This window comes from Abrus precatorius, unplaced genomic scaffold (genome assembly GCF_003935025.1).
Source record: "Abrus precatorius isolate BTA unplaced genomic scaffold, Abrus_2018 Scaffold11, whole genome shotgun sequence".
Classification (NCBI taxonomy): Eukaryota; Viridiplantae; Streptophyta; class Magnoliopsida; order Fabales; family Fabaceae; genus Abrus; species Abrus precatorius.
In genome coordinates, this window is record NW_020874303.1 from 24,296,914 (window position 1) to 24,322,464 (window position 25,551).

Genomic DNA, 25,551 nt, shown 5'->3' on the forward strand with positions numbered 1-25,551 from the left:
TAATTTTTTAGATGTTTAAATTCATAATTTTAATACATTTTAACATAATTTCTAATAAAAATATTATAATATTTTCTTATCCATTATCTTAAAAATATTTGATAGTTTCTCTATTTATTTATTTTAATTTTTAAAGATTTATATTCAATGTTTATTTATATGTATGTCATTAATCTCTTAGATGACTTGTGTCGTATTTACAGTTACAATTATCATGGTATTTTATATATATATAAAAAAAAGAATGATTTTTTTATATCAGTGTAAGTCTAAAAAATTTTATCTTCATTTTGAGTATTTCATTTAACTTAAATTTAAATTTTTATACCATTTTTTTTCTTTAATTTTCGCTCAACAAAAAATTAATAGGATGATGGGGCATATAGTTGTTTTAATTGAGGGTTAAAACAGATAGGCTGGTGATAAAAAAACATTTAGAATAAAGTGAAGAAACTTTATATAATTTACCAAGTAGCCTGCATTCATACCGAAATTATATGCATTAATATAATATAAGCCAGGTACTAGTACTGAGATCAGTGATCAGCACTTATCCTAATTAAGAAATGCAACAATATTTGGCCACAATGGAGTTCGTTGTTTTGTTTTGTATTATTATTGCTTAGAATGGCGTCTTCTGATATGACAGGGGAAAACAGCACAATGTAAAGCTTATCGGAAAAAAATGTGGCGACGCGGAAAAGAATATATGTAGTGGGATGGAACTTTTCAATGCATCAATTCCATATTCATTGTTAAATAAATCGATATCCATTGAGCTCAAAGTAATCAAGCTTGGCAAGGTAAAAGGGGAGATAATTAATGAAACCGGGACGATTCCACCACCACAAATGTTATGTCTTAACAAAGAAAATAAGTTAATTAATTGTTAACCTAACTACTCCTATATAATGCTTTTTTCTAACATAAATTAATACACAAATCTATATTAATAAAATGATACACTATAAATATATATTATTTTTTATAACAAAAAATTGTTTAATAGTAAATAAATAAATAAATAAATAAATATATATATATATATATATATACATATATTGTTGATACATTAATTAGGTGAACTCATAAGATTTTATTTGTACAAGGTATGTCTATTACGCAGCAAATCAACAACCTTTTGTTATACCATAAGTAATGCATTATCTGTTTTGTGTGGCTGATATTTTTTCCTTTTGCTGATTAAAAAAATTGAAAAGATGGATCAAATATGCGCCTCTAGCACACTGTTGTCCAAACCAACAAAACAAATTCAAATTTATTAATCAGTGTTTATAAATTTTCATACCAAATTTGGACAGATATATTTGACATAATCAAAACAAATTAAATTCAAAATATATATTTCTATAATTAATTTAATTTTAATTTACAATGGATGAATGGACAGTCAGCTTTTGATTTGAAGGCTTTCAGGCTTTAATTCACTGTTAAAAAAGTACTTAGACTTCAAATTAAAATTTAACGACTATGCTTATTTACTTAATGAAAAGTAGAACACGGATTTCGAAAAAAGAATTGTTTTGAATGTTAGACGCATTACTGTAGATGATGACTTGTTTATGGAGGTCACATCATTGTGAAATCTGAATTACAATTAATAAATAAAATTCGGGAGCGATGTCAAACTTAGCTTAATGCATGGATAATATATGATCATTGACGAAATAGCGACTTTGCTGAGCTTCGCTATGATAGTGGAAATTATAATTGCATTATGAACATACCTATGTTAGCATCATCATAAGGAAGTAGTTTATAAGAAGGAAAAACGATGGTGAAGAAATATGACACAAACTACAAGTTTACATCATTACACTAACACATACACATCTATATAGCTACGTTATGTTGCAACCATTATCGTAATATAAAGTTATAACTAACTAAATAATTAATTCCCACTTGTTCATGCAAACATTTGATATCGGATAATGAATATCAGCGCACCGATTTTAGCTGACTCATAAAGGTTGCTCTCTTTATTCTTGGTGCATATATATTTATACACACACATTTGGAAAATAAATATGTTGTTAACCTATAATTGACACTGCAAGCGGTTCGGCTATATATATATCCTATGTTGACACTGTTTTCTGAAGCAATTCATGGCGATTGGTTTTTTTCAGAGTTTTTATTTTGAAGTGAGTTGTCCTCTGCGCTTTTATGTTAGCACTTTTCATTAATGCCAACTTTGATTCCGAGCAAATTATTCTTCAGTGCCATAAGCATTAAGGTTAAATGCAATCTGATGTTAATCATGTTCGTTCTCCTTGTGCAAATTAAAGTGATAGCCACCTATCAATTTGAATCTTTATCTGTCGCACTTATAGCTTATATAGCTGATATTTGAGAAAGTCAACGCATCCGTTCAAGCCAGGGATTCAGATGATAATTTACAGTGGAAAATTCCAAGTGTCCACGTTTTGCATCCCAAGTGATTTGTTGACGTCATTTTATCATTTGGTTCATGAATAGATCAGCAGCATGGTCATTTTAAAATATTTGAATGCCCATTTCTGTGTCTTTTTGCTTGCACTTGAGCCTGCTTCCGTTTCATATATATAATCCATTATTAGGATAGTTTTTTTTATCTCTAGTAGATAGCATTAATTCATTGTTTTCAAACATAGATGGTGTACTTGGATTAAGGGGTCAGAATTGATGGATTTTCCTTTTCTTTGTGGCAAATTAATGCTTAATAATTAGAGACTTAGAAATAAAAAAATTATTTGAAAATATTATTGATACACCTCCTAGTTTATTGTAATTTTTAATATATAAAAAGTTACTTTAATTCCTTTAATTAGTGTCCTAAGTATACTGATTAGAAAGACTCTTTTTTTAATTACAATTTTGTATAATATACTTCTTACTGTCAATACATACATGTTAAAATCATAAAATCTTATATTCATGAGTTGAGCAACAAATAAAAAATATATAAGTAAGATATATCTCAAATTTAAATTGTCATATATTTGAAATAAATAGGTTACCTAAGCTTAAATTCAATTACTGTTTGTTATTTCTTAATTTGACCCTACATTCAAAATCTTAGTTCAACCTGAAAATAATAAAACCTTACTTTAGGTAAATCTATCACTACATTAATATGGTGTCCATGACGATTCTTGAAAATTGTTCCATTCCTTAAATGACATAAGGACCATATATCACCGCATGCCAAATAATCCTTTAACTTAGCTTTTCCTCTTTTCTATCCTTTCACCAAATATAGAAATTGAAGGTAAAAGTTTCTTATATCTTTTGTGGGACTACAAATTATTTACATTTTTAATTTATTTTTTGAGCAAAAATATATTTGCTTAAACAAATCTTACAAAAGATCAAGACAACTTTGCAAAAGTAAATTTGCTATTTTAACACTGTTGTTTTTTTAACATCTGGAATTAATATTACTGTCTGTCTGTGTGGTGCTCTTCTTACTCTATTCAATGTTAAGGAAACATCCTACCAATATCAATGTGTACTTTGGAAGAAGGCTGAGAGAAAAAGAGGTGGGACACTTGTCCTTTTATTTTTCTGTAATTGCTAAAATAATGCAAGACTAACTCTTAAGATAATTTTTTGGTAAAAATTGGACAATTCCATAAAAAAAAATTAATCTTTCTGGGATGTTAGTGGTCAATTGTTGGAATTGGAGTTAGATTTTCACAAGGGTAATTAAAGAACCGATTTTCAATTTTAAAATGGATTATTGTTTTCCAACTTCTTATTTCTCGTCATAATCAGAACTTTTACACTTTATTCTCGCAGGCTTTATTAAGTGAATTTTATGAAATTTTTTTGTTATTTTGAAAGATTCGTAAGATTCATTTAAGCAAATAATTTTTTTCTTAAAAAATTTAAACTAAATCATTATTTTCACCCTAAAACTGAAGAAAATTCGATTTCGAAATTAGTTCCCTCGCTTCCAAATGTGTGTATATATAACACGATCCAACACCAATGTATAGTAGGTTTTAGGTTTATGTTACTCGCCAACAAAAATGCTTTTTGTACTTATCTAATGCTTGTGCGAATATCTATCCAATTTTAAATAAATTTATGATTATTTGCAAATATTCATGAATATTTATTTTAGAAAGTTGAAAATAATAATTTACATACAAAGTTATAATTTAAAAAAAATTACTTCAATCATCAAATAATCTTATATTTTGTTACAATAACAGTAAAATAATATTAAGTTAAACACATCAAAACTATTATAAACTAATAAAGTTAAAATTCTGTTTGAATATACTTAAAGGTATTTTAATAATTATATATATAAATACCTACAAATACAAATATCTTAATATTTGTACTTATTTCAATAATAAATAAATAAATTTAATTAAACTTGTGAATATTCACAGGTATATTCATAAGAATATATGTTTTTTTTTTTTTTATCTATAAAAGACTTTTGCACAAGATATCTGCAAATACAGACAATTTTGCCATCATCATCTCTTTTTAATTTTGATAAACTGAACCCGTTTTCATAAAAAAAAAATTTAAAATCAAACATTATATCACTTAATTACAAATATACGATCCGTCATTGTACACCAATTTTGTGCAGGCCTGAAAGCCACCTAGAGCATTGTATTATATTTTGTCTTCCTAATAATCAACCAAGATTGACGAAATTGCTGATCACAAGACATTGAATTTCAATATGCCGCTTTCTCAACATTGTAGTTCACTCTAACTATTTTGATATGAAGAATTAAAAAAAACATAAACCTGTGAAATTATCTGAATCCCATCCTCAAAGATTTAGAAGCAGCAGGAAGCACCGTCAATGTCTTCCTTCGAGAATTAGAGCGAAGTAGAACCGATGAAGAAGGCAGAGAAGAAACCCCAGTTTCTTGGTGGGGTGTTGTTAAAGGGGAAGAATTGTTGAAGAGATGGGTGATATCAGCAAGAGGGATCCTCTTAGTCTTTCTTTTACGGCTCTTCTTGAAAGAAGAAGCCATGGGAGGAATTGGGTTCTTCTTCTTGCTGGTGTTGTTGCTTTCCTCTTTGATGCAAATTGGAGGGATGTTCTCTTTGTTACTCTCATGATGGATGGGAGTGGGGTCCATCGGGGATTGGATTAGTAAACAGGACGAGGTTGTCGGAAGAGAGAAAGAGAAGCGAGGTGGTGGATGAAAGGGGAGGTGAAGTGAGGTATTTAAACATTGCTGGAGGGTGCTTGAAATTGGGACAGAGGAGGGAGAAGGAAAGAGAAGGAGGGGTCAAAAATAATTGGAAATTTGGATTTTGAAGGATGGAGGGTGTTGTGTTTTTGCTGTTCATAATTTGGTTCTTGTTTTATTGCTACGGAGGGAAAGGGAAAAACATAGGAAATGTCAGAAAATTTTGAAGGTAGATTGAAAAGGTGAAAGAAGTGGGAACTCTGAAACTTTGAAGCGGAGATTCGAAGGAGCCAAAAGTGATTGCCCAAAACCTACTCTTAGCGCCTTATTTTTATTTTCCCCAACTTCGCTTCATTTTTTAAAATGTTGGGAAACTTCGGGTTCTTGTTTAAGAGTTGACTCGATTGATTCATATTTCTTGTCGATTCTGTTTATTTATTATTACATTTGAAGAAGCTTTTATTTTTATTCATATATCATTTAAAAGTTTTAAGATATCATTAATTACTATGTAATAAAAATGATATTATATTAAATGTATTTAATTTAAATATTTATTGCATTGTCATTTAATTGTCAACGAAAAATATTAATTTTTATAATAAATACTATCAATATTATATCTGCAGTGTATTTTAATTGATTGATAGTATAAATTTTTTATATTAAAATAATACTAAAATGAAAGTTGTATAAATTTGAATAATAAATAAGAGAAAGAAAATATATACTAAAAAATTGAATTATGAATGATTTTTACAAATAAAAATATTAATTATATATTTAAGTGTTATCAGTTATAACTTTATCCAACAAAAATAATAATAATATCAATCATAAATGTGAGAGATAAACGATAAATTAAAATATTATAAAAAATAAACCTATTAATGTGGTATCACTATAGCAAATAAAATAATAATATATATTTAGCCATAAGTATATTTTCTATTTTTACATTTTTTTAATATCTTTTAATTTCTATAATTATTAACTTAAGTGGTTTAATTTATTTTTTAATATAATTACATAATTTTAAAATATTTAAAATTAAATTAAATTATTTTTAAATCACAAAATTATATTTTTATTGTAATTTTGTTTTGATTCATTTTATTCGAATCAAATCAAACGGCATAAATATGATGTTTTATATTACTTTGTTTTTCATATCTGCCGATAAATTTTTTTTCTTTAATCTTATAAGTTTTATAAACATAGAGTGCTCTTATTTATTTTAGATTATTGCATTATTTTTTAATTGTAATTTTTTTTTCATAAATTCACTTCATTAATATATATATATATATTACTATTTCAACAAACCTATCTTAATTGTCGTTGGGTATGTCAATCTATTAATCCATGTTCAATTCTGTGCACATCAACTTATTACGATAAATTTTATAATGATATGTAAAATGAGATAATATTATATGTTTTAATATACTTAGAATTAAATATTCAATGCTTCATCAAAATTGGAAGTATCTAATAATCACAATTTATTATAATTTTTAGAAATAATGTGTCATCTCTAAATGAATAACGCATTTTGTATTTAAAACATGATTTTTTTAATGTATTTTAATAAATTATTTTAAATTTTAACTCATTGAGATAAAAAAATCCTAAACACAAATGCATACACATATGAATGCCAAATGATATAACAAAATAAAAATAACAATATATTATATCAAATACAATAATATAAAAAAAGCTAAACAAATTATGCACCACAAGTAATAACAATGACAATAAAAATAAAAGTTAGAAGTTGATATAAAAAATTTAAAATTCTAACTAAGTTGAAGTTCAAGTTAGAAGAAGTTTAAAACATGTTTAATAAATAAAATAGGAAAAATTACTCTTTTTAACATTTAATTTTAAGGTAAAATTTATTTTTGTTCTTTAACTCTTCTTTTTTTTTTTTTTCATTTTAGTCCTCTAACTTTTATAAAAGTTTCAAATAATTTTTTTTTTGTTAAAAATTCTAACTCTGTTAAAAAAATTTGTTATTTTGTGACACGTGTAGACACTATTTATTTTATTTTTTTATCATTTTGACAACTCTTCCTCTTATTTCTCTTTTTCATATTTTTATTTTCAAAACTTTATTTTCTTGCCATAAACAATACTAAACACCAACTTCCAATATGATGAATTTAAAATAAACTTTTGCACTTTTACATTGGCTCTCAGATTCCCTCTAAAATCAACTTCTTGCCATCAATAATATCAATGCATCACTCATTGAAATGTTCCATGTAAAATAAGCACATTTCATACTCATCTTGAATAGTAGCTGTTGATATATTTTAGTAATTCATATAAGCATCTTTTAAGAGTTATTTTCTAAAATACTGCAACCCCGAAATGGTTTCGTGTTTTCTAGCGTTAATGGCCTAAAAAACAAGTACAGAGTGATGAAATATGATAGCTCTCCTACTCTTGCTGCAAATCATAGGATACTTCATGTTTATGATTTGAAATTTGGAGATGGATACTTGGTGCTGGTGGCAAAAAGATGAAGTTTTGAGTATAAAAAAATAAAAATGAAAGGGAGATGGAAGAAAAAAAGTTGTCAGAAATTAAATTGAAAAATTGAGTAAGAAAACTATGAACAATAACACATGGTACGTGGCAAAAAACACAAATTTTTTTAACAAAGTTAGAGTCTTTAACAGAAAAAGATTTATTTAAATTTTTTTAAAAAATTAGAGGATTAAAATAAAAAATAAATTAAAAGACAAAAAAAAATCATAAAATTAAGAAACAAAAAGAATAATTTTAATTAAAAAAATATTAGAATGACAAATAAAATTATAAAAAACAATAAAATCGATCCATTGCATAAATTATTGTTATACATGTATATCTATATCTTCACTACGCGACCGAGTAATTCAAGACCATCAAGATCAGTTATTTTAAGGCAAATTTGATTGGTTATAAAAAGTTTTAAATTTCATTCCATAATAGATACTAGATAATTTGTCAAAAGAAACATATTAAAGAGTTTGGTATAATGCTTGCATTTTTTGTTGATTGATGAGCATGCTGGGCTTCGGATTTTGGTTCTAACATCAAGGCTCAACGTAAGTGTTTGGTTTTTTGTTTTGGTACACAAGTAAGAGTTTGTTTACGCTCATGTGATATCGGCTGAAAGCATGCAGTTTGTGGCCCATAAACAGGGACGAAGATGGGCCTTAAAAGGATCTTAACCTATAAAGGCCATATACAGTGGGACCTGTTCTATGAACTTTATAATTGGATGATATTGACCAAAAAAACAAAGCTGGATGGTTTAAGCCTAGTGACAAAATTTTTAGTATTTAATTAGTTTTGACAAAATGTTTTTTTCTTTATTTAAATGCTCTGTTATTTGCTTATTCATTTTGAATCAAACTAGTTAGGCATAATGCTAAAACATAATGGAGAGATAGCCCAATGCAAATATTAAGAATCTAGCATTTTTTGTTAAGAAAAAATTGTTTCGAAGTTCATTAACATTTGTTTTTAATCTTAATACTAGTTTTTTATTACCAAAAAATAATTAATTCTTTCACATACTAAATCTTATCTTAATTTTCAATTAATCTTCACGTAAAAATGGACATGGGTTGCTTTTTATTTTATTTTATTTAAGATAAAAGAAACTAAATTGTCTGAAATAAGGGATTAATGATTTATAATATATTTTGTGATATGTAATTGAATTAATAATTGTACAAAATTTCAATTTTACTTTTCTTTATCCTGATTTAAACAAAAAGATTAAGTTAGTAGTTTAATATCTTAAAATTAATTAAATTCCATTTTAATCTAAGATAAAATAGATCTTTCATTAGACAGTCAATTCTATATCTGTCGATTTGTTAATCAATTCCGATGTATACAGACTATTCTAGTTCTTAGCTGTGGAAAGTTGTAGCAACATAGAGAGACGTACATGAAAGGAAGAAAAAGAGAGGCATCTTAACTTTATACTTGCTTCTACAGTAGCCAAACTTTTTCGTGGTCCTTAAAGTATAGCACCCTTTACCCACTATTTGCAAGTTGTATGTGTAATTTTCTTTGGGGTAAAGGATAATTCTAATAAGATCGCACCCAATTAGTACCCCCCCCACTTAACTATACTGTCGTTTTCTCTCTAACACAGTTACGTAAACAAAAACTGCATCATTTAATTATCTACTTTCATACCAGTAATGCAATAAGTTTTGCCATTAGATTTAGAGCTAATGTCTCAATTTCATAAGTAAACTTATTTTTCTTAACCTATTTTGAATTGATCAACTACTCCCATTCAATAATCTATCTACACTTAGTTGTATGTTTTAACATTTTTAGGTTTAATTTTAGTAAAAGCAGTATTTTTCTTGATTTTCATAAACACAAGGAGAGAGAGTAAAACAATTTCAAGAATATACAACTGTCATAAATTGAAATATTTATTTTCCTCAAGTCCCCAGCTCCCTCCATATTTGACAAAAGGAAATTGGAGAGCCATGCATGCTGTAAAATGTTATTGGTAAACTTTTATATCAATTAAAGAAAGGAAATCTGGACTCGATGAATTGACCTTATTAATTAATTTCGGTTAGTATGTGATCGAGTGAGATTGCTAATTTGTCTCATCTCACTGTTATATCATACATACAGCTCCTTGGATGCTGACAGATAGAGATGGAAGATGGGTGGGGATCCATTTTCATTTATCACATAACTCTCACAATTATCTCAACGAAAATAAAAATCGTACTAAGTGGATGCTTTGATGGTCTAAGCACTGACCTCACTGAAAAATGGGACAAAACAATATACCTGGAAGACCAAAATTGACAGCCCTAGCTCACTCAAAAGTAGTAAGTTAAGATATTGTCATGTCTAACAATTCAGCAAAAATCTAATTGAAAAAGAAAAATATAGCAAACAAAAGGTGGGGAAAATTAAATTTTTTGTGCCATAAAAAATGTTTAGGGAAATTCCAATTGACAAATAATGATCAGCTGCTGATTCTTTCCCTCCACGACTAGCCATTAGTTTAATTTCTTATTGGTGCCTTTTCCGAAAGTTTTGCTATCTTGCAAAAACTAAAAAAGGGTGTCAAAAGAGCCTGCATTTAAACATTTTTTAAAAAAGAACTAATTAAAAAGAATGTTGGAAAGTATAGTTCCCTCCCAAACAGATAAAGTACTAAGCCAATTTCATGGTTGAGATTCTTGACAGTGACACCCTCCTTTGCTCAACTTGCCAAAGTCATAATCACTAGTTAAAAGAAAAGACGTTACTGGACCCACCTTTCGAATGATTGGGAGCTTCAGGAAAAAAATAAATAAAGCCTTGCCCTAATGAACTAAAATTTTGTTATTGAATTAGAGGAAAAGATTAATATATGCTAGAGTTTCAAAGTTAAAAAAAATTCAACGTATAATTGACTGAAGTTTTATCTCCTCAATTATTCTCAATGGTTCAATTTAATTTCCTCGTGATTCTTTACCTACAGTGTAAATTTCCGGAGAACAATGTTACTATCCTTGTCTCAGTTATATGTATTTAACCTTGTCAGATCTGCTACACCTTCGTTTCACAACTGTTTCTGTTCTTTCCCCCCAAAAGAAGACAAGAGAGTTTTTGTACCTTAATTTAAAGGAAAAAGTGTGGACCATATGTAAGAGTTTAAATTTAATTTAGGCCAGTTTTCAAAGAATATAAATTGCTTTCAAATGCAGCTACATATAGTATGTTGAAAATGGCGAATTGTGGAATATATGGATGAATGTTGGGCTGAACTCAAGGTCAGTTGCAATCTTGATTCCCAGTCCAAGATGGGAAGTTCTTCAATTGTGATGTATGTTATATATATCAAGCTCAATACTACTAATTTTATATTTTGTGGATTTGTAACAAAAGGAAAAATATTTACTTTGAACAAATTTTTTGGGGGCCATGGTGACATTTACGTGTGGGGCAACATTTGATTGTCCTCTGAGCCATGCGCAATCAATTAATTATCCATTAGGGTACAACACGTTGGTGTTGGGATGTAGATTGTTAGCACATGTGCAGATGTTCTTTGCATCTTTCTTTCATTGAATTTTTGTTTCTTCCTTTGTTGGATTTTTCTTTGTGCTCTGCTTCGTTTTCATGTGAAGGTGGTAAAAAGGAACAACTCTGGCACAATCAAGTGTCAGCCATGCATTTCCCACCAAAAAGTTTCGAATTTTGTTCTTGGGGATGCCTTAAAAACACGCAAGGAAACGGATCTCAAAACCCTAATTTGGTAATAATGTATAAACAAGACAGATTTGGCCCCAATACCGTATATTCCTCCTATAGGCTGCTCTGATATTCACTTTTGAGGCTTCACAATATGCACCAAAAAATTAGCTGTGAGAAGTGCAATTAAGCCTCCCATACAAGGGTATTGCATTGCATATGAATACCGAAGATAGACACATCTAAGTTTAACTTTGGCACACTAAATTAGTGTAAGTATTTCTATAATATCAATCAATTAAAAAATGTTTTAGACATGATTTTTATGTTGGTTATCAAATTAAATTAATCTGTTAGTTCCTGATTTTTTTTACATTTTTAATTAAGTTCTCATAGTTTAAATTTTTTAATTAAATTTTTTAATTAAATAGTTATATATTTATAATTTCAAATAAATCCTTAACAATCAATATTATCGCATTTTAAAAATAAAAAAGATAGATTATCAAATTATATAAAAATACCACGTCAACAATAATTAGTAAATATATAACAATGTTAATTATTAAGAATTTTTTAAATTATAAAGACTTAATTAAAAAAATTAAATTATAAGAATTAACAAATTAATTTAATGTAATTAAGACGCTGTAAAATTTTTTGATACCGTTAACATATTTAAATTAACTTCAATATCTATTACAACTCTCGTATATTTATAATTGCTCTTACTTAAAATATTTTTTTATCAATTTAATTAAAAAAAAAAATTAAACAAAAAATACTTAAATAAAAATGACAACATATATTTAAGAGTGATCTTGAGATACATCTCTAAATGAATCTTATTCTTGGTTTTCAGAAAATTTAAAAAGACCTTTGATTTTGTACTTTTGTGTTGATTGAATACAAGTTAATCAAAGTACTCCTCCTATTCCGATTAATAAACTTAATTGGCTTCTAAAAATAAGAGAAAAAGAAGTGCATATATAATTTTGAGAGTGAATTTGTTGGTTGATAGATACGTGTCAGTGTGTACAATAAATAACCTGAATGTGTAATTAAAAGATTTTAGGCAACAAAACTTGGCCCGTGTTGTGAAGAGTGGCCTTATCATAAATTGCATTGAAACAATGTTTGTTTCTTACTATATTTGTCTCTATCTCTGTGTGAGAGGCACACAAGTTGTTATGTAGAGTAGAAGCGGGCCATTAAATCTTATCTTGGATCACGCGCCAGTTTGGTGGATTTCATTGTTTCTTACACACAAGATTATATTTAGAGTTAGACTCATATTATGTTGATGTTCAGCCTCACCCTCAACCTCAACCTCAACCTCAGCCTCTATCTATCACTGCCATTGTCCTTTTCTAGGACTGCACCGTTGTTCTGTACTTTTGTCTCTACCAGCATGCATGCACCATCATCAGCTCACAACCCTCTCTCTCTCTCTCCTATTCTTCTCTGGAATAGCTTTCACAGGCCTAATAAAACAAATGCCTTCCACCCCCATTGAAGATGAAGCTTGATTAGTTGCAAATAGCTTCTGCCATGTGAGTTGCTTCCATCATAAGTAAATACCAACTTGCAAGCCTATAATAATTAACAGCTTAACTACGTAGAACTTTTCTAGATATATATAATGAATCTCTTCTGCATGCTTCATTGTTTGTTGAGAATCATGGAATTGAGGATGTGTTTGGATGAAAATTGAAATAGAGAGAAGGAGAAAAAAAATAGGAGAGTCAAAGATAGAATAACAAAAATGTGTTATTTGAATGAATAAAAATTTGATTGACTGTATAAAACATTTTTTATAATGAATGTGAAAAATTAATATAATTTTTCACATGTATTATTCTTTTAACATTTTACTTATATTTTACAAATTATCTAACACTAAAAGAAAAACCAGCCCCATTTGCTGGTCAAATCAAAATTGTTGGTTACACTTTTCTTTTCTTGCATCTTTGGCTCATTCAAGGATTTTTCTTTTTCCTTTTTGAAAAAGACAAATTTGTTAAAGGAAGTACAAGGCTGCTTCAACCCACAAATAAGAGTTGAATACGATAAATGAAGCACACGGGAGAAAATAGAACAGTACCGGCAACGAAATTAAAGGAAATATTATCTCTTTTTGTATTGCTTTTTATTAGGATTAATTGAATATATTTTATAAGCCATACTCTATTTATTTTCTGACTATAACTTCATAGAATTATTGCTTTTCTTAAACCGTACTATTGTAACGTTTTGAAAGTGCCGTCACCGGCATGGCAAGTTGCGAACTTGATTTTAGACTTGAGTATTGCATGCGTGGGCGTGAGTGTGACCTGGTAATATAAAGAAAGAGGAAATTGAACTTGTTAGACTGATATAAATATTATTATCCATCAAATTTTAAGTATTTAAACACATATATGTATATATATGATATGAACAATTTTTTTTTTCGGTAAACAACGCTGAAGGAGCTCGTTAGGTATCCATTCATTCTAGCAAGATTAGTCAGACACCATTGAATTTAATTTAATTTAATTTGCAGTCTATTAGAATCAAACCTATAGCCGTGCTATAGTCCAAATGTTAAAATGGCTTTCTGTCAATACTAATGAACGTTTAAAAAAAGTTATTTGCAAGATTAGACTGAGAATGAAATATGCTAGTTTTGGTTTTGCTTATCTGTCCTTTTTATTAATGTTATATCCTTTTGCATAAAAGCTTCGAGTTGCTAATACTTTTCTTAATTAATTGAAAGTCATTTCAAACTATATTTTTTTTAGCAAAAACTTATACCAAAATTACAAATTGTTCATAGTTAATGAAAAGATTCTAAATTTTAACATAAGTTGTGCTATTAACAAATTGTACAGAGTTGTACATTCAAAGATAGAGCTAGCTAGTCTTAATGCATTGTGTTCTGATCCTTGTCTTTGAACGATAGAGGTAATATTTTGATATGGGAGTTTTGACTGTGTTGTTTGTTGTAATTGATGGTAGTAAAGTGTTTCTTGAAAAATATTTTACAATCGAGCTAGTAGAAATTTTAACTGAATTTTAATAAGAGAGTTTAAACCACAATTAACGGTAAAGTTGTTTTCTTAAGATTTAAAATATCACTTATTTTAATTTTGAAAATAACCTATATATTCATAAAAGAGATTGCATACATTCATCTTTTTCAAGTTTCACTGAATACGGATAAGTGAGAGTTTCATGCATTAAGTCACAGGTAAGGATTGACTCTTCAATATTGTTCTAAAAGTAAAGCTTGTTTTTGTGTTTTGTAAACATAAGTATTGTTAACTTAATTTTTAACTATAAAATGACAAATTTATGTTATTTTTTATATCAAATTGTTCCTTAAATTTGATGGCAAAAAGGGACATTGAATCATTACTTTGATAATAAATTTATCATTAGAGAACCAACCTAATAACTCAAATGATTTGCAAGAGTAGCACAAACTAAAAGTTTCCTATGAACGTCGCCTTATAGTGTTTGTGCAAATTGGTTTCTTTAAATTTTACATTACCTGCAAGATTAAGGCCCTGTCAAAACTATGAAACAGATATTTTTACGTGGTGAGTACTTCAATTTGAGTCAACAGAGTTGAGTGACGTACAAGTGAGGGTTGCCCTTAAAGCATATGTACGAAACCGACCAGAAAAAAAAGATGGATATTTTGATCAATTGAATGCAAAGAAATAATAAAAAAGAGAAGATCAGTGACCAAAATAGTGCAAATCAAGCCCTACTGTAGTAGTGTCACACACCCATTATTTTGAGTATAATTTTTATTAGAGTTTAATTTTAACGTTGTTTAGTATAATTTTTATACTATTTAATTAATTAAACTATTATAAATATAATTATATTAATTATTACATAAATTAACAATTTTTGTTAATATGATCATTTATGATTAAATGATAATATATTAATTAAAAAGGTTTTAAAATTGATTGCTCATTACAGTGGGATTGTAGCAGTTGATGATCCATTTTAAAAGCGTTCTACGATTAAATTTAAAACATATATCGGAAGTAATTATTTACTTCACCTTGTAACGATGAAAAACAAAAAATCACAACCTATAGCAATTTTCTTATGATCGAATACTTTTAAGCTACTATTAAAATTTGTATCATATAATAAGTAATTTTAAATTTGTATATTTCTGTCTCTTTTGTTTTGTTACGTAAAAAATAATAAATTTAATTTGAATATATTGTAATTTTTAAAAAAAATATAATATTAACTAAATCACCCTAAATATAATTTTTATAAAAATCAGTCATTTTAAATTATAAGACAATTTATAATTCAACAATAGTATACAAAATTTTCAAACTTTCATTCAAAAAAAATATAAAAGCAATTAATTATGGTTGATACGTTGATGTAAACAATAATATTAGATAAAATAGTGATATTATTTTGACCAATAAACATAACCATTTGTTTGAACTAATTTTGGTTCGACATTCATTAGCTAGTTGAAAATATCAAATACAAAATTTAATAGACTCGTTACCTATTTTATTATTGGTGACTCTCCGTATATATTTCAAACACATAATTAATGAATTAATTCTAAAAAATAATTTTAATTTTTATCTAACAGAGTAGATTTGTAAGTGGTTAGGTTTATCAGTAAGAGTTCACATCCCAACAGAAAAATAAAAGAAGAGAAGAATAATTAAAGCGAAAAAAGTAAAGTGTTGATATCATTCTTGGCTACCAATATCGCTTGTAAAAGAAGAAGAAACACGGTATTTGTTGCTTTCATGTTCTTTAGCAGATGCCATACACTACCTCTTTTTTCAATTTTATGATGCTTGTTTCACTTTTAGTACACGATACAAGATTCTGGTCATCTCCTCGATGTACAATTCTGATTAATAGATTTAACTCTGATAAACGGGATTGTTCTTTCTTTTTTTCATCTAATTATAATGAAAAACAAAGAGAACATTAACTAGGAATCAAGGTTAGTAGTTTTAAATTGCAATTACAACTGAAGTTACAAAGACATACAAAATCTTAATTAAAATTACAAATAATTATAGATAAATGTGACTGATGCCGTTGTAATTATGATCATAATGAGATTATAAAAGCTTTATATATAAACTTTCATATTGTAGTTGTAACTATTATTTGAACAACAATTTAAAACCTTAATTGGCAAAAACAATATAAATAATTCTATACCATAACCCACTAGTCAATTAGAACAAGTGCCTGAGATGGAAGTAAAAACACATTAATAATTAAAACCATAGTTTTTCTATTCAACTCTTAGGAATAAACAGGTGTCAACACTGAAAGGCTTGGGCGGCTAGGCACTATATTGAAATACATTTTAGAGGCACATAACCAAACTAGCACAAAGAGTTTATGATACCTGAAAGGGATTTGTGGGCATATGCACTACATTTAAGCCACCTCATAAATCCTTCATATAATCATTTTCCCCCCTTTAATTACTTACCCAATTTGGTGTGTAAAACTAGCTAGATAATGGAAGAGTGGCTCAACTTGCTTCTTTTTATTGAGGAAGATGGAAATCGGGTATTGGCAAATCCAATTTGTGCACTGTAAAGCGCATGGATGCATATGAAGGACATGCTTTTATGTTTAAATCAAATATGACCCAACAAGGTTTACTCATTAATTAAAAATGGATCATACTTGGATTAGTTAGTAGAACTAATTAAACCTTATAGTGTTATTGGATATGGAAAAGTTAAATATTTCTTTTGGCTTTCATATTAGGAGGATGTTTTTATGTGATGGGAATTTGATGTCCTCACAAATATAATTACCACTTTTTAGGGCCAACAGGGTTACCAAAAATAAAGAAAATAATAGTTGTATTTTGTTGAGTATAATGACGATAAGTGTTATAATTTTTTTTTCTTAAGAGTTGTCCAAATGAAAAATGGATGGGATTGGCAAAATCCTAAAAGTCTTTAATTAATGGTGTGAATGTAATTAGGATAAGGTTTCTTTTTCTTTTAACAATAGTGGTACGGATAATGTCTTTTAAACCATATAACTTCTCACTATATCCAGCTAGACTTCATCGTACTCTGATTTTAAATACACTAAAAACAATAATTTATAACACAAATATTTCTATTAATACATACTTTTTCATTATAAAAATTACATCTATATTAATACTATGATATATTAATAATATATAAGTTTTATAAAAATAAAATTATTCAATGTATGATGTACTATTTTGCTAGTATAAATCTGCAATATTATATTATTAGTATCCGTTAAATAAAAAAAAAATAATACTAATATTGAGTGATTAATTCAACGCTAAATTATTAATATATAACTTTTTGTAACGGTAAAATGTGGATTATCCTATTATCGTCGTGTATTGCAATTTTAATAAACTAAATATAAACTTGTATACTGCGTGGGTTAGCAAATAAAACTAACTTATAATTTGTTTGGTTATAAATTATTTTTTTTACATAATAGGTATATGTAATTTAATATATTTTCAGTATAAGTGAGTAATTAATTATTATAATTTATTTAAATATCGATAAATGTAACTGTATTAAATATTAAAAAAAATTATAATGTAATATTTTGATAATTATTTATTCATTTTTTTGTAAGAATCTTATATTTGTTTATCCTCAAATCTTTTCCATTTTTTTGTTACAAAATTGAAAACTCTCCATCTCAAAATATCAAAAAATATTGTTATCATAATTTAATAGAACATAAGTTTTGCTTTGAGAATAATTAAAATCAAATTGATAATTAAATGAAGAAAACGCTTAGAAACCAGGTGAAAAATCCTGGAATGAAAAACCTAATCAAAATGAAGAAGAATTAAAAAGAATGTTCCCATAGCACACTGATTTGTTTGCACTCTTCTTGTGTGTGATTCCCTCCCCACAATATTAATTTGCAATGAATGAGCACCTCAACTTCCCCATCACCCACCTGTTGCTTTTCTTCCTTTATAAATGGCTTTTCATCTTTAACATAATTCTAAGTTCTAACCCATATGGTGTTAGGGCTTCCATATGGGGATTAGCGATTGACACCTTAATCAATATCCAAAATACTAAATTTTAAGAAAATCACATGTCTTCTTTAGCCTATAAAAAGTTATCAAATGCTATTATAATGTAAGCACTTTCAAGATAATTTAATTTATGCTAAAAGTTCTCGTATACCACAAATACAGTACAAGGAAAAAAAAGTCTCATAATTTATTGAAGCCGATATGCAAATAGCCCGCATCACCATGCCAAACTTTTGCATTAAAATCTACACAAAAAGAAAAAAAGTTTTGCTTTTGCATTAAAATTCCTTCTTAATTAATTCATAGACCAAGTTTCCATATTTTGCCACTACTTGATAAGCAACAAGCTCGTTAATGCATGCTGTACACCCCCTTCTCATTTTATGTTTCAGGAAGAGGATGTATTAATAGTTGGTAGAAAAGTGTAGGAGGGTAATGAGAATGCACAGTAGAGGATTGGGTGGATGTTGTTCCTTTTAGCGAAATCACACATTTGTTAATAGTGAAACAGCAGAGTACAGATAGGAAAGAAACCAAAAAAGCTGTTAGATGTCATTATCAAAGGCTTAAAAAGGTGTGGGTAGAAGAGATGGCCATTGAGAGTTACCTCTCTATCATCCATGACCTTAATCATAGCTCATCACTAGCATCTAGAGTTATTAAACAAGTTGAAGAGTATATATTAGAGAGTAGAAAGTTAAGGGGTTGGTTAAACTCCAAAGAGATGACACAAAAGAGTTGGGGTTTGTGACAAGGTCTTACACTTGCGTTTGTGGGGCTAAAAAACGACCAAAAGATCTTTAATCTCTACTCTGAGCACACTCTGCCACGCTTTGCAGAAGCATCAACAAGCTCTCATAGGCCAAAGGTACCATTTTTTTCCCCTCACTTTGCATCCACCGATTCTTTCTTGCAACCCCATGTGACACCTCCTCAACTAAATCAAAAGCTAGATCAATCATCACAGAGTTCAATGTCCTATAGTAGCTTGTGTTTTTTACCTTCTCCTAGTACAATCAGTTCAAGTCATTGAAAGTTGAAATCTTGCATATTCTTCACAAATTTTTGGGATGCCCTCGTAAAGAAACACCACCAACAATCTACTAATTTACTTCCTAGTGGATTAAAGCCAGACATGAGTTAGTCATGAATCCCTCCACAAACAAAGCATTGAGTAGTTAATTACCTTTTGTTTGTATATATTCAGTCATATGTTCTTGTTGCAGTGCTAGTGTTATTGGATAGCGAATCTTAAGAACTTGCAATTTCAGGTTTTGTTTTTTGGGATCAGCACAAAATTAAGGGCCCTCAGTAGCTGCAGATGAAGCTCAACAAGCAACCAGAGTTAGAAGTCACAGGAAGCAAAACCAAAGAGTACTATCAACCTCAAGAAATCCAAAATCATTAGAAGGAAAACCAAAGACAAAAGAAGGCAACAAAAACAAAGGAATCTGAATCTCAGCCACTACACAGACCCTTCACAAGCAAGAGCTAGTAGCACAAGAATCAAAACAGGAGAACAAATTTTGGGCATATATTATAAATTAACCATCAGCATCAACTATGCAGAAGGCACAATAGAGGAATGGGCATGAAGAGCACTGGGGGAGAGATTGTTCAAGTCCAAGGAGGCCACATTGTTCGATCCACAGGTAGAAAAGATAGGCATAGCAAGGTGTACACTGCAAAGGGTCCTCGTGATCGCAGGGTTAGGCTATCAGCACACACAGCCATTCAATTCTATGATGTTCAAGATCGTTTAGGCTATGACAGACCCAGCAAGGCTGTGGACTGGCTCATCAAGAAGGCCAAGGCTGCCATTGACAAGCTTGCTGAGCTTCCTCCATGGCACCCTCCTCCTAACACCACAGATGCTGAACACAACAATAACAATGCAGGTTCTAATGACATGGCAATTGCAGAACAATCAGAGTCTTCTGGTTACAATTTTCAGCTTCAAAGGCAATTAGGTGAGGACCCTGATAACCACCATTCAGCTTTCATTCCTTCACCTATTGACACTGATGCCATAGCCTTTTTTCCCACCACCACTGCTACTTCCTCCATTAATTTTCAAAGCTACCCACCTGACATAATCTCCAGAACCAACAACTCCACTGAGGATCTTGGCCTGTCTCTTCATTCCTTCCAAGATTCTGGTCTGATCCATCATGGGCAGTCCCAAGCAGGTGCAAATCAAACACCTTCCAATGACCAAACCCTCTTTTCTGGCTCAACTCAAGTTGGGTTTGAGGCCAATTACCACAGGATTGTGAATTGGAACAATGATGCTACCACTGATATGAACAGAACCGGGTTCATGGTCAATCCACCTGCTCTTCTAGGCCAAGGTGGTTCTGCTGCATATTCCCAAAGGGGGACCCTTCAGTCCAGTTTCTCACCATCACTTCGTCCTTGGAGTGACATTCCCATGGCTTCCTCTGAGCATCACAAGTCTCAACCAATTCAACAAGCTTCCATCTTTGGCAGCAGGTTTCTGTCTGATGCCTTGCCAGGGTTCTGCATTCCTGCAAGAATTCAAGGGGAGGATGAGAGCCATGGAGTTGCTTCAGATAAGCCATCATCTTCTTCTCCTAATTCTCATCACTGACCACAAACATGAACTGCAATGTTCCTTATCTATCAGGTACTTCATTGTTTACCCATTCTTTTTTTCTTTTCTTGGGGAGTAATGGTAAACAATGTTATGGGAAAAGGAAATGGAAAAGGGACCACTTGATGAGATTTGTGCTAACATGTCATCTTTTGTTTTTAATGGAAGAGAGAATGAAAACTGATGAAAGACATTTCCCATGCAAAGCTGCAAATGAAGTAACTAAGTTAATGCCCCTCACTGACTTTTTCCTTTTAATTTTATCTCATGAATCTTGCTATGCAGGAGCATTGTCTATCGGACTTGAAAACGTGGGAAGATTGAGATGGAGATATCTTGATGATCTACAAAATATGTCTGGTTGGATTCAACTTTTTTGTGCCTTTCTTTTCCCTCCTTATTGCAGCCAAATTACATTGGTGCTTTATATATTTTTTAAGATAAAAATTACAAGTGGGTTGACTAGTTCCCTCTAATCAACGCTGCTTGATATATTAATGTATCATGATTTATATCTATATGATACTTTGCTCAATTTATATATGACATTAAGCTGGATTCAGTGGTTATGATCCTCGATCATGTTTCATTAATGTCGAGAATAGCATAGTTTATCCGATATCAAGTGAACACCCAAGGTTTCAAGTTGATTCTTGGTGTACCCCACTTCAAGAAAAACTTAATCTAGTATGGTTTTGATTGATTCAATTGTTCCCCCTGTAGTAGAAAGAGATGTGGTTTCCTTTTTGCCCCAAGTACATTTAATGGAGCACTTTGGAAGTCAAACACTTTCTCGAACCATTCGGCAATGTATTTCTGCGCCTGCTTCAATTTCAAGTAATATGTAAGTTACATTTTATAGAAGATTTGAAACATTTGTCTCTTTTTCATTAGAAAAAAGTTACGATGTTAGAGTTTCTATAAGTGTATGGTGGGTTTTACCTCCGCACAAATTTCATAGTAACAGAACGTAAAAACAAATTTTTGTGATTTTCAAAGAAATGAATGTTTAAGTCCTGGAAAACGTAACAAACATCATATAAGAAATACTAACTAAAACTGACACAGATTAAAACGATGACATAGGAAAATTTGAGGGAATCCATGACTTTAATTGAATTACAATGAGGTAATAGTATTGTACTGTCATAAATTGTCTGCTTGCTTGATTTTCTTAGACGGTCATTGGTTTGTGTTTATTACAAATACAACAAATAAATATGCCCAAACAAAAGTTCAATAACCGAGATTCCAACCATAACAAAATAAACAAGACTCCAATCCAAATCATGCTACAAAGACCTGATGTATGACCAAAACAACAAGCCCTTTTAATCCCAAAAGCAATTAAGACCCTACCTCTTTCCAGCAAACGCAAACACAACGTCTTCTACAAATTTAAACACCAACAAAGAAATGCTAAAACAACTACAAAACTCACACCTTATGCGTATCACACAAAACCGAGAAACCAATACCACCCACCTTAAAACATATAACCCAAGCAATCACTAAACAAAGTTTTTGCCCCCAAAGTAGTGGAACCAATAAGCAAAGAACCCAAACCTAACATCTCCAAGTCACAAAACCACCTTGTACCACAATGAATCACACTTGTCCATAAAACAATCAAGCCAGGAAACTACCCAAACCCAAACATCCCTATGACAACAAGGACCCATTAATCTCCATAAACACAACCTACGAAACACTTACATCAGCACTTAAAAACCACAAATAGAGCCACAACCGACACCGTTTATTGGTGTTACAAATAAGAAGAATTAACACCATTCTGTCCCTTAAAAAGCTCATGTTTCATCTCTTCAAACTCATGTTATCTCTTTAGAACGTTTTTGATTCATGTTGAAAGATTTATAAATGCAGAATCAACGCAAAAGTTACAGTAAGTAACTTTGAATTAAACATACATTTATAAGCATTTAAACACAAATTTAATCATGACATGCAAAAAATTCTGTAGGTATAGATTTAATATAGCATTAAAATAATCATGGATTCATATACATTCTAATACGAAACAAAACACTTATGTTACTAAATTATTCAAATATTTTGACATCATCATTGTATCAATAAATATTTTTATTATGCTAAATTTTGTACGATTCATACCGCAGAATTGTTGAACTCCATAAAATGTAGCAAACAATTACCATATTTCAACATGTTTGAAAATCATGTTAATATAAAAATTATAACTTTACCGATGATAAACATGAACTACTGACAGATCAAACGACAAATACAAATTTGAGGAGTTTGGTAATCAAACAATGCAAAATTTAATTTGAAGAGATGTTAAAACAGTAGAAAAGTGAAATAAATTAAAGAGTAGGTATTTCAGACTTTAAATAGCTATGCATTGCTTCTGGTGTGGTAATGTTGCCCCTATCATAGGCCATGCACACACAAAAAAGTGAGGGCTTGACTCAGAGCCTTATGATTTAAGTGCTGATCCTACCTTGCTAGAGTCATCATTATGCTGACTTCAACAATAGGGGCGTGAATTTGTACCATAGGAGAGTATAGGACGGCAGAGGACTATTAACTTGCTGCCTCATTTCTCTAAATTTTGCACTCATGTCAAAAATGTGATTTTCTTAAATCTATACTAAGACTCAAAATTGAGACCACTTATTAATCTAGATGATTATGAAAGTTAATCTACGTGCTATTCTATTCAAATATGACTTTGTCATTATATTACGTGCCTTTTTAATTTGTATTAAAATATGTATTTTACATTAAAAGTATAAAAATTAATTCTCAACTATAAAATAAATAAATTAACCCTCTACCTTCTCATAATATCAGATAATTCACAAATATTCTCTTTTTCTTAAGATTATGTTTAAGAGTTGTATTTAGGAAGGGAGGAGAAAAGAAAAGTTATGAAAGATTAATCATTATTTAGGAAGTTTTTCTAAATCTTTCTAAATTCTTTTAACTCTTATTTTTTGAGTTCCTCTATTTTGAAAGGTTTTCTCTCTTCCACTCTCTAGTATTCTTTCATAATTAATATTCTAACTTTTTTTTAAAAAAATACTAATTTTTCAAGTGATGATTTTTTTTAAAATATTATAAAAAATAATAATTTAATTTTAAAATTATTAATTTTAGAAAAAAAAATATTTATTTTTTATTTTTATAAAAATAAAAAATACAAATACAAGATATAAAATATAATATCATTTATATAGTTAAATCCTTTTTCACCCTCTCCTCTTAATATTAAATATCCAAATAAAAAAAATAAAAATTAATGTCATTCCCCTCACTTTCCTATCAATCTCCCAATCAAAGCCTTAAAATTTCTCAACTCCAACTTAATGTCAACTCTTTGCAGTTTATCCATAATGCTGAAAGGGCTCATCGTTCATGGTTATTGGCGACCTTGCCAATCAATATTTAGTTATGTTTAACTGGCATGGGGATATCTTCTATGCACATATTGTCTATAATCTTTTACAATTTAATTTATAAGTAAAAGATTTTGTGTTAATATTATTGAAGTTAAAATGTAATTTTTAAAATTAATGAATACATGAACTTACAGAAGTTATTTTAAGTTAACTTATAATTTAGTGAAAGATACTTATAATCTAAAAATATATATAACTATAAAAATAAATATTCATATAGAAATTGAAATGTTATATATAATCTTAATTATTTTTTGAAACCTTTAAATTTATGTTCTATATAAAGTAATGATCATAGAACGCGTAAGATATATAAAAAAAAAATGCAAAATACTTTGAATGAGAAATTTATAATTTTTTAAATATATATAAAATAAAAAATCATGAAATATCATATGATGCAATATTGAACTTCATCCATTGTTTATATTTAAAAATAATTTCAAAATAATATTTATTTATCTACATATTATAAGTAGTAAAGTTTTTATCTTCTTATTACTTATACATTTTTATTTGAATTTTGTAGTCTTTGGTAGTTTAAATATTTACTTCTATGATTTAAATTTAATACATTTTTAGATATTTTTCCTCCTGATATAATATTTTTACACATTCAATTTCAGGTAAATGTTTTGACTTAAAATATGATTAAAAATTAAATAATAATTATAACAAAATACTTAATAACGGTAAATAAGAAAATTTAAAAAAATTATATGAATAAAAATAGAGAACCTTTTAAATACTAAAATAAAAAATAAAAATACTTAAAATAAAAAATAATTGAATGGTTAATTTTGTTAAATTAAAAAAGATAAACGCAATGACCAAATCGATTATAATTAATCCGTTTGAAAGTAGCAAAAAGTGGTTTTTCAAAATAATTGGTCGTAAAAATTTTGCGTTTTCTTCTTTTTATTTTGCACTGTTTGGGCTGGAGGCCCGCTATATCAGTGTTTCGATGTTTGTACTATATGATCCATGAATTTGGTTTTGGAATGTAGACCCGAAAAA

The 25,551-nt window shown here is 29.0% G+C and overlaps 2 protein-coding genes across 4 annotated transcripts; one reads left to right on the top strand and one right to left on the bottom strand.

Annotated features, from left to right (window-relative positions):
- Window positions 1–4,790: 4,790 nt before the first annotated feature.
- On the bottom strand, window positions 4,791–5,123 carry LOC113855886. Its single transcript, XM_027487516.1, has one exon. The coding sequence runs from the start codon at window positions 5,121–5,123 to the stop codon at window positions 4,791–4,793; it is 333 nt and encodes a 110-aa protein (XP_027343317.1).
- Window positions 5,124–18,667: 13,544 nt separating this feature from the next.
- On the top strand, window positions 18,668–22,004 carry LOC113854347 (transcription factor TCP4-like). 3 transcript variants are annotated; one of them, XM_027485294.1, is made up of 3 exons: window positions 18,668–19,342; window positions 19,746–21,121; window positions 21,374–22,004. In XM_027485294.1, the coding sequence occupies exon 2, from the start codon at window positions 20,060–20,062 to the stop codon at window positions 21,083–21,085; it is 1,026 nt and encodes a 341-aa protein (XP_027341095.1). In that variant the 5' UTR covers window positions 18,668–19,342; window positions 19,746–20,059; the 3' UTR covers window positions 21,086–21,121; window positions 21,374–22,004. The 3 variants fall into 3 exon arrangements, with proteins under 3 accessions (XP_027341095.1, XP_027341097.1, XP_027341096.1); XM_027485296.1 differs by having other exon boundaries at window positions 18,947–19,648; window positions 21,374–21,976; XM_027485295.1 differs by having other exon boundaries at window positions 18,947–19,613; window positions 21,374–21,948.
- Window positions 22,005–25,551: the final 3,547 nt, after the last annotated feature.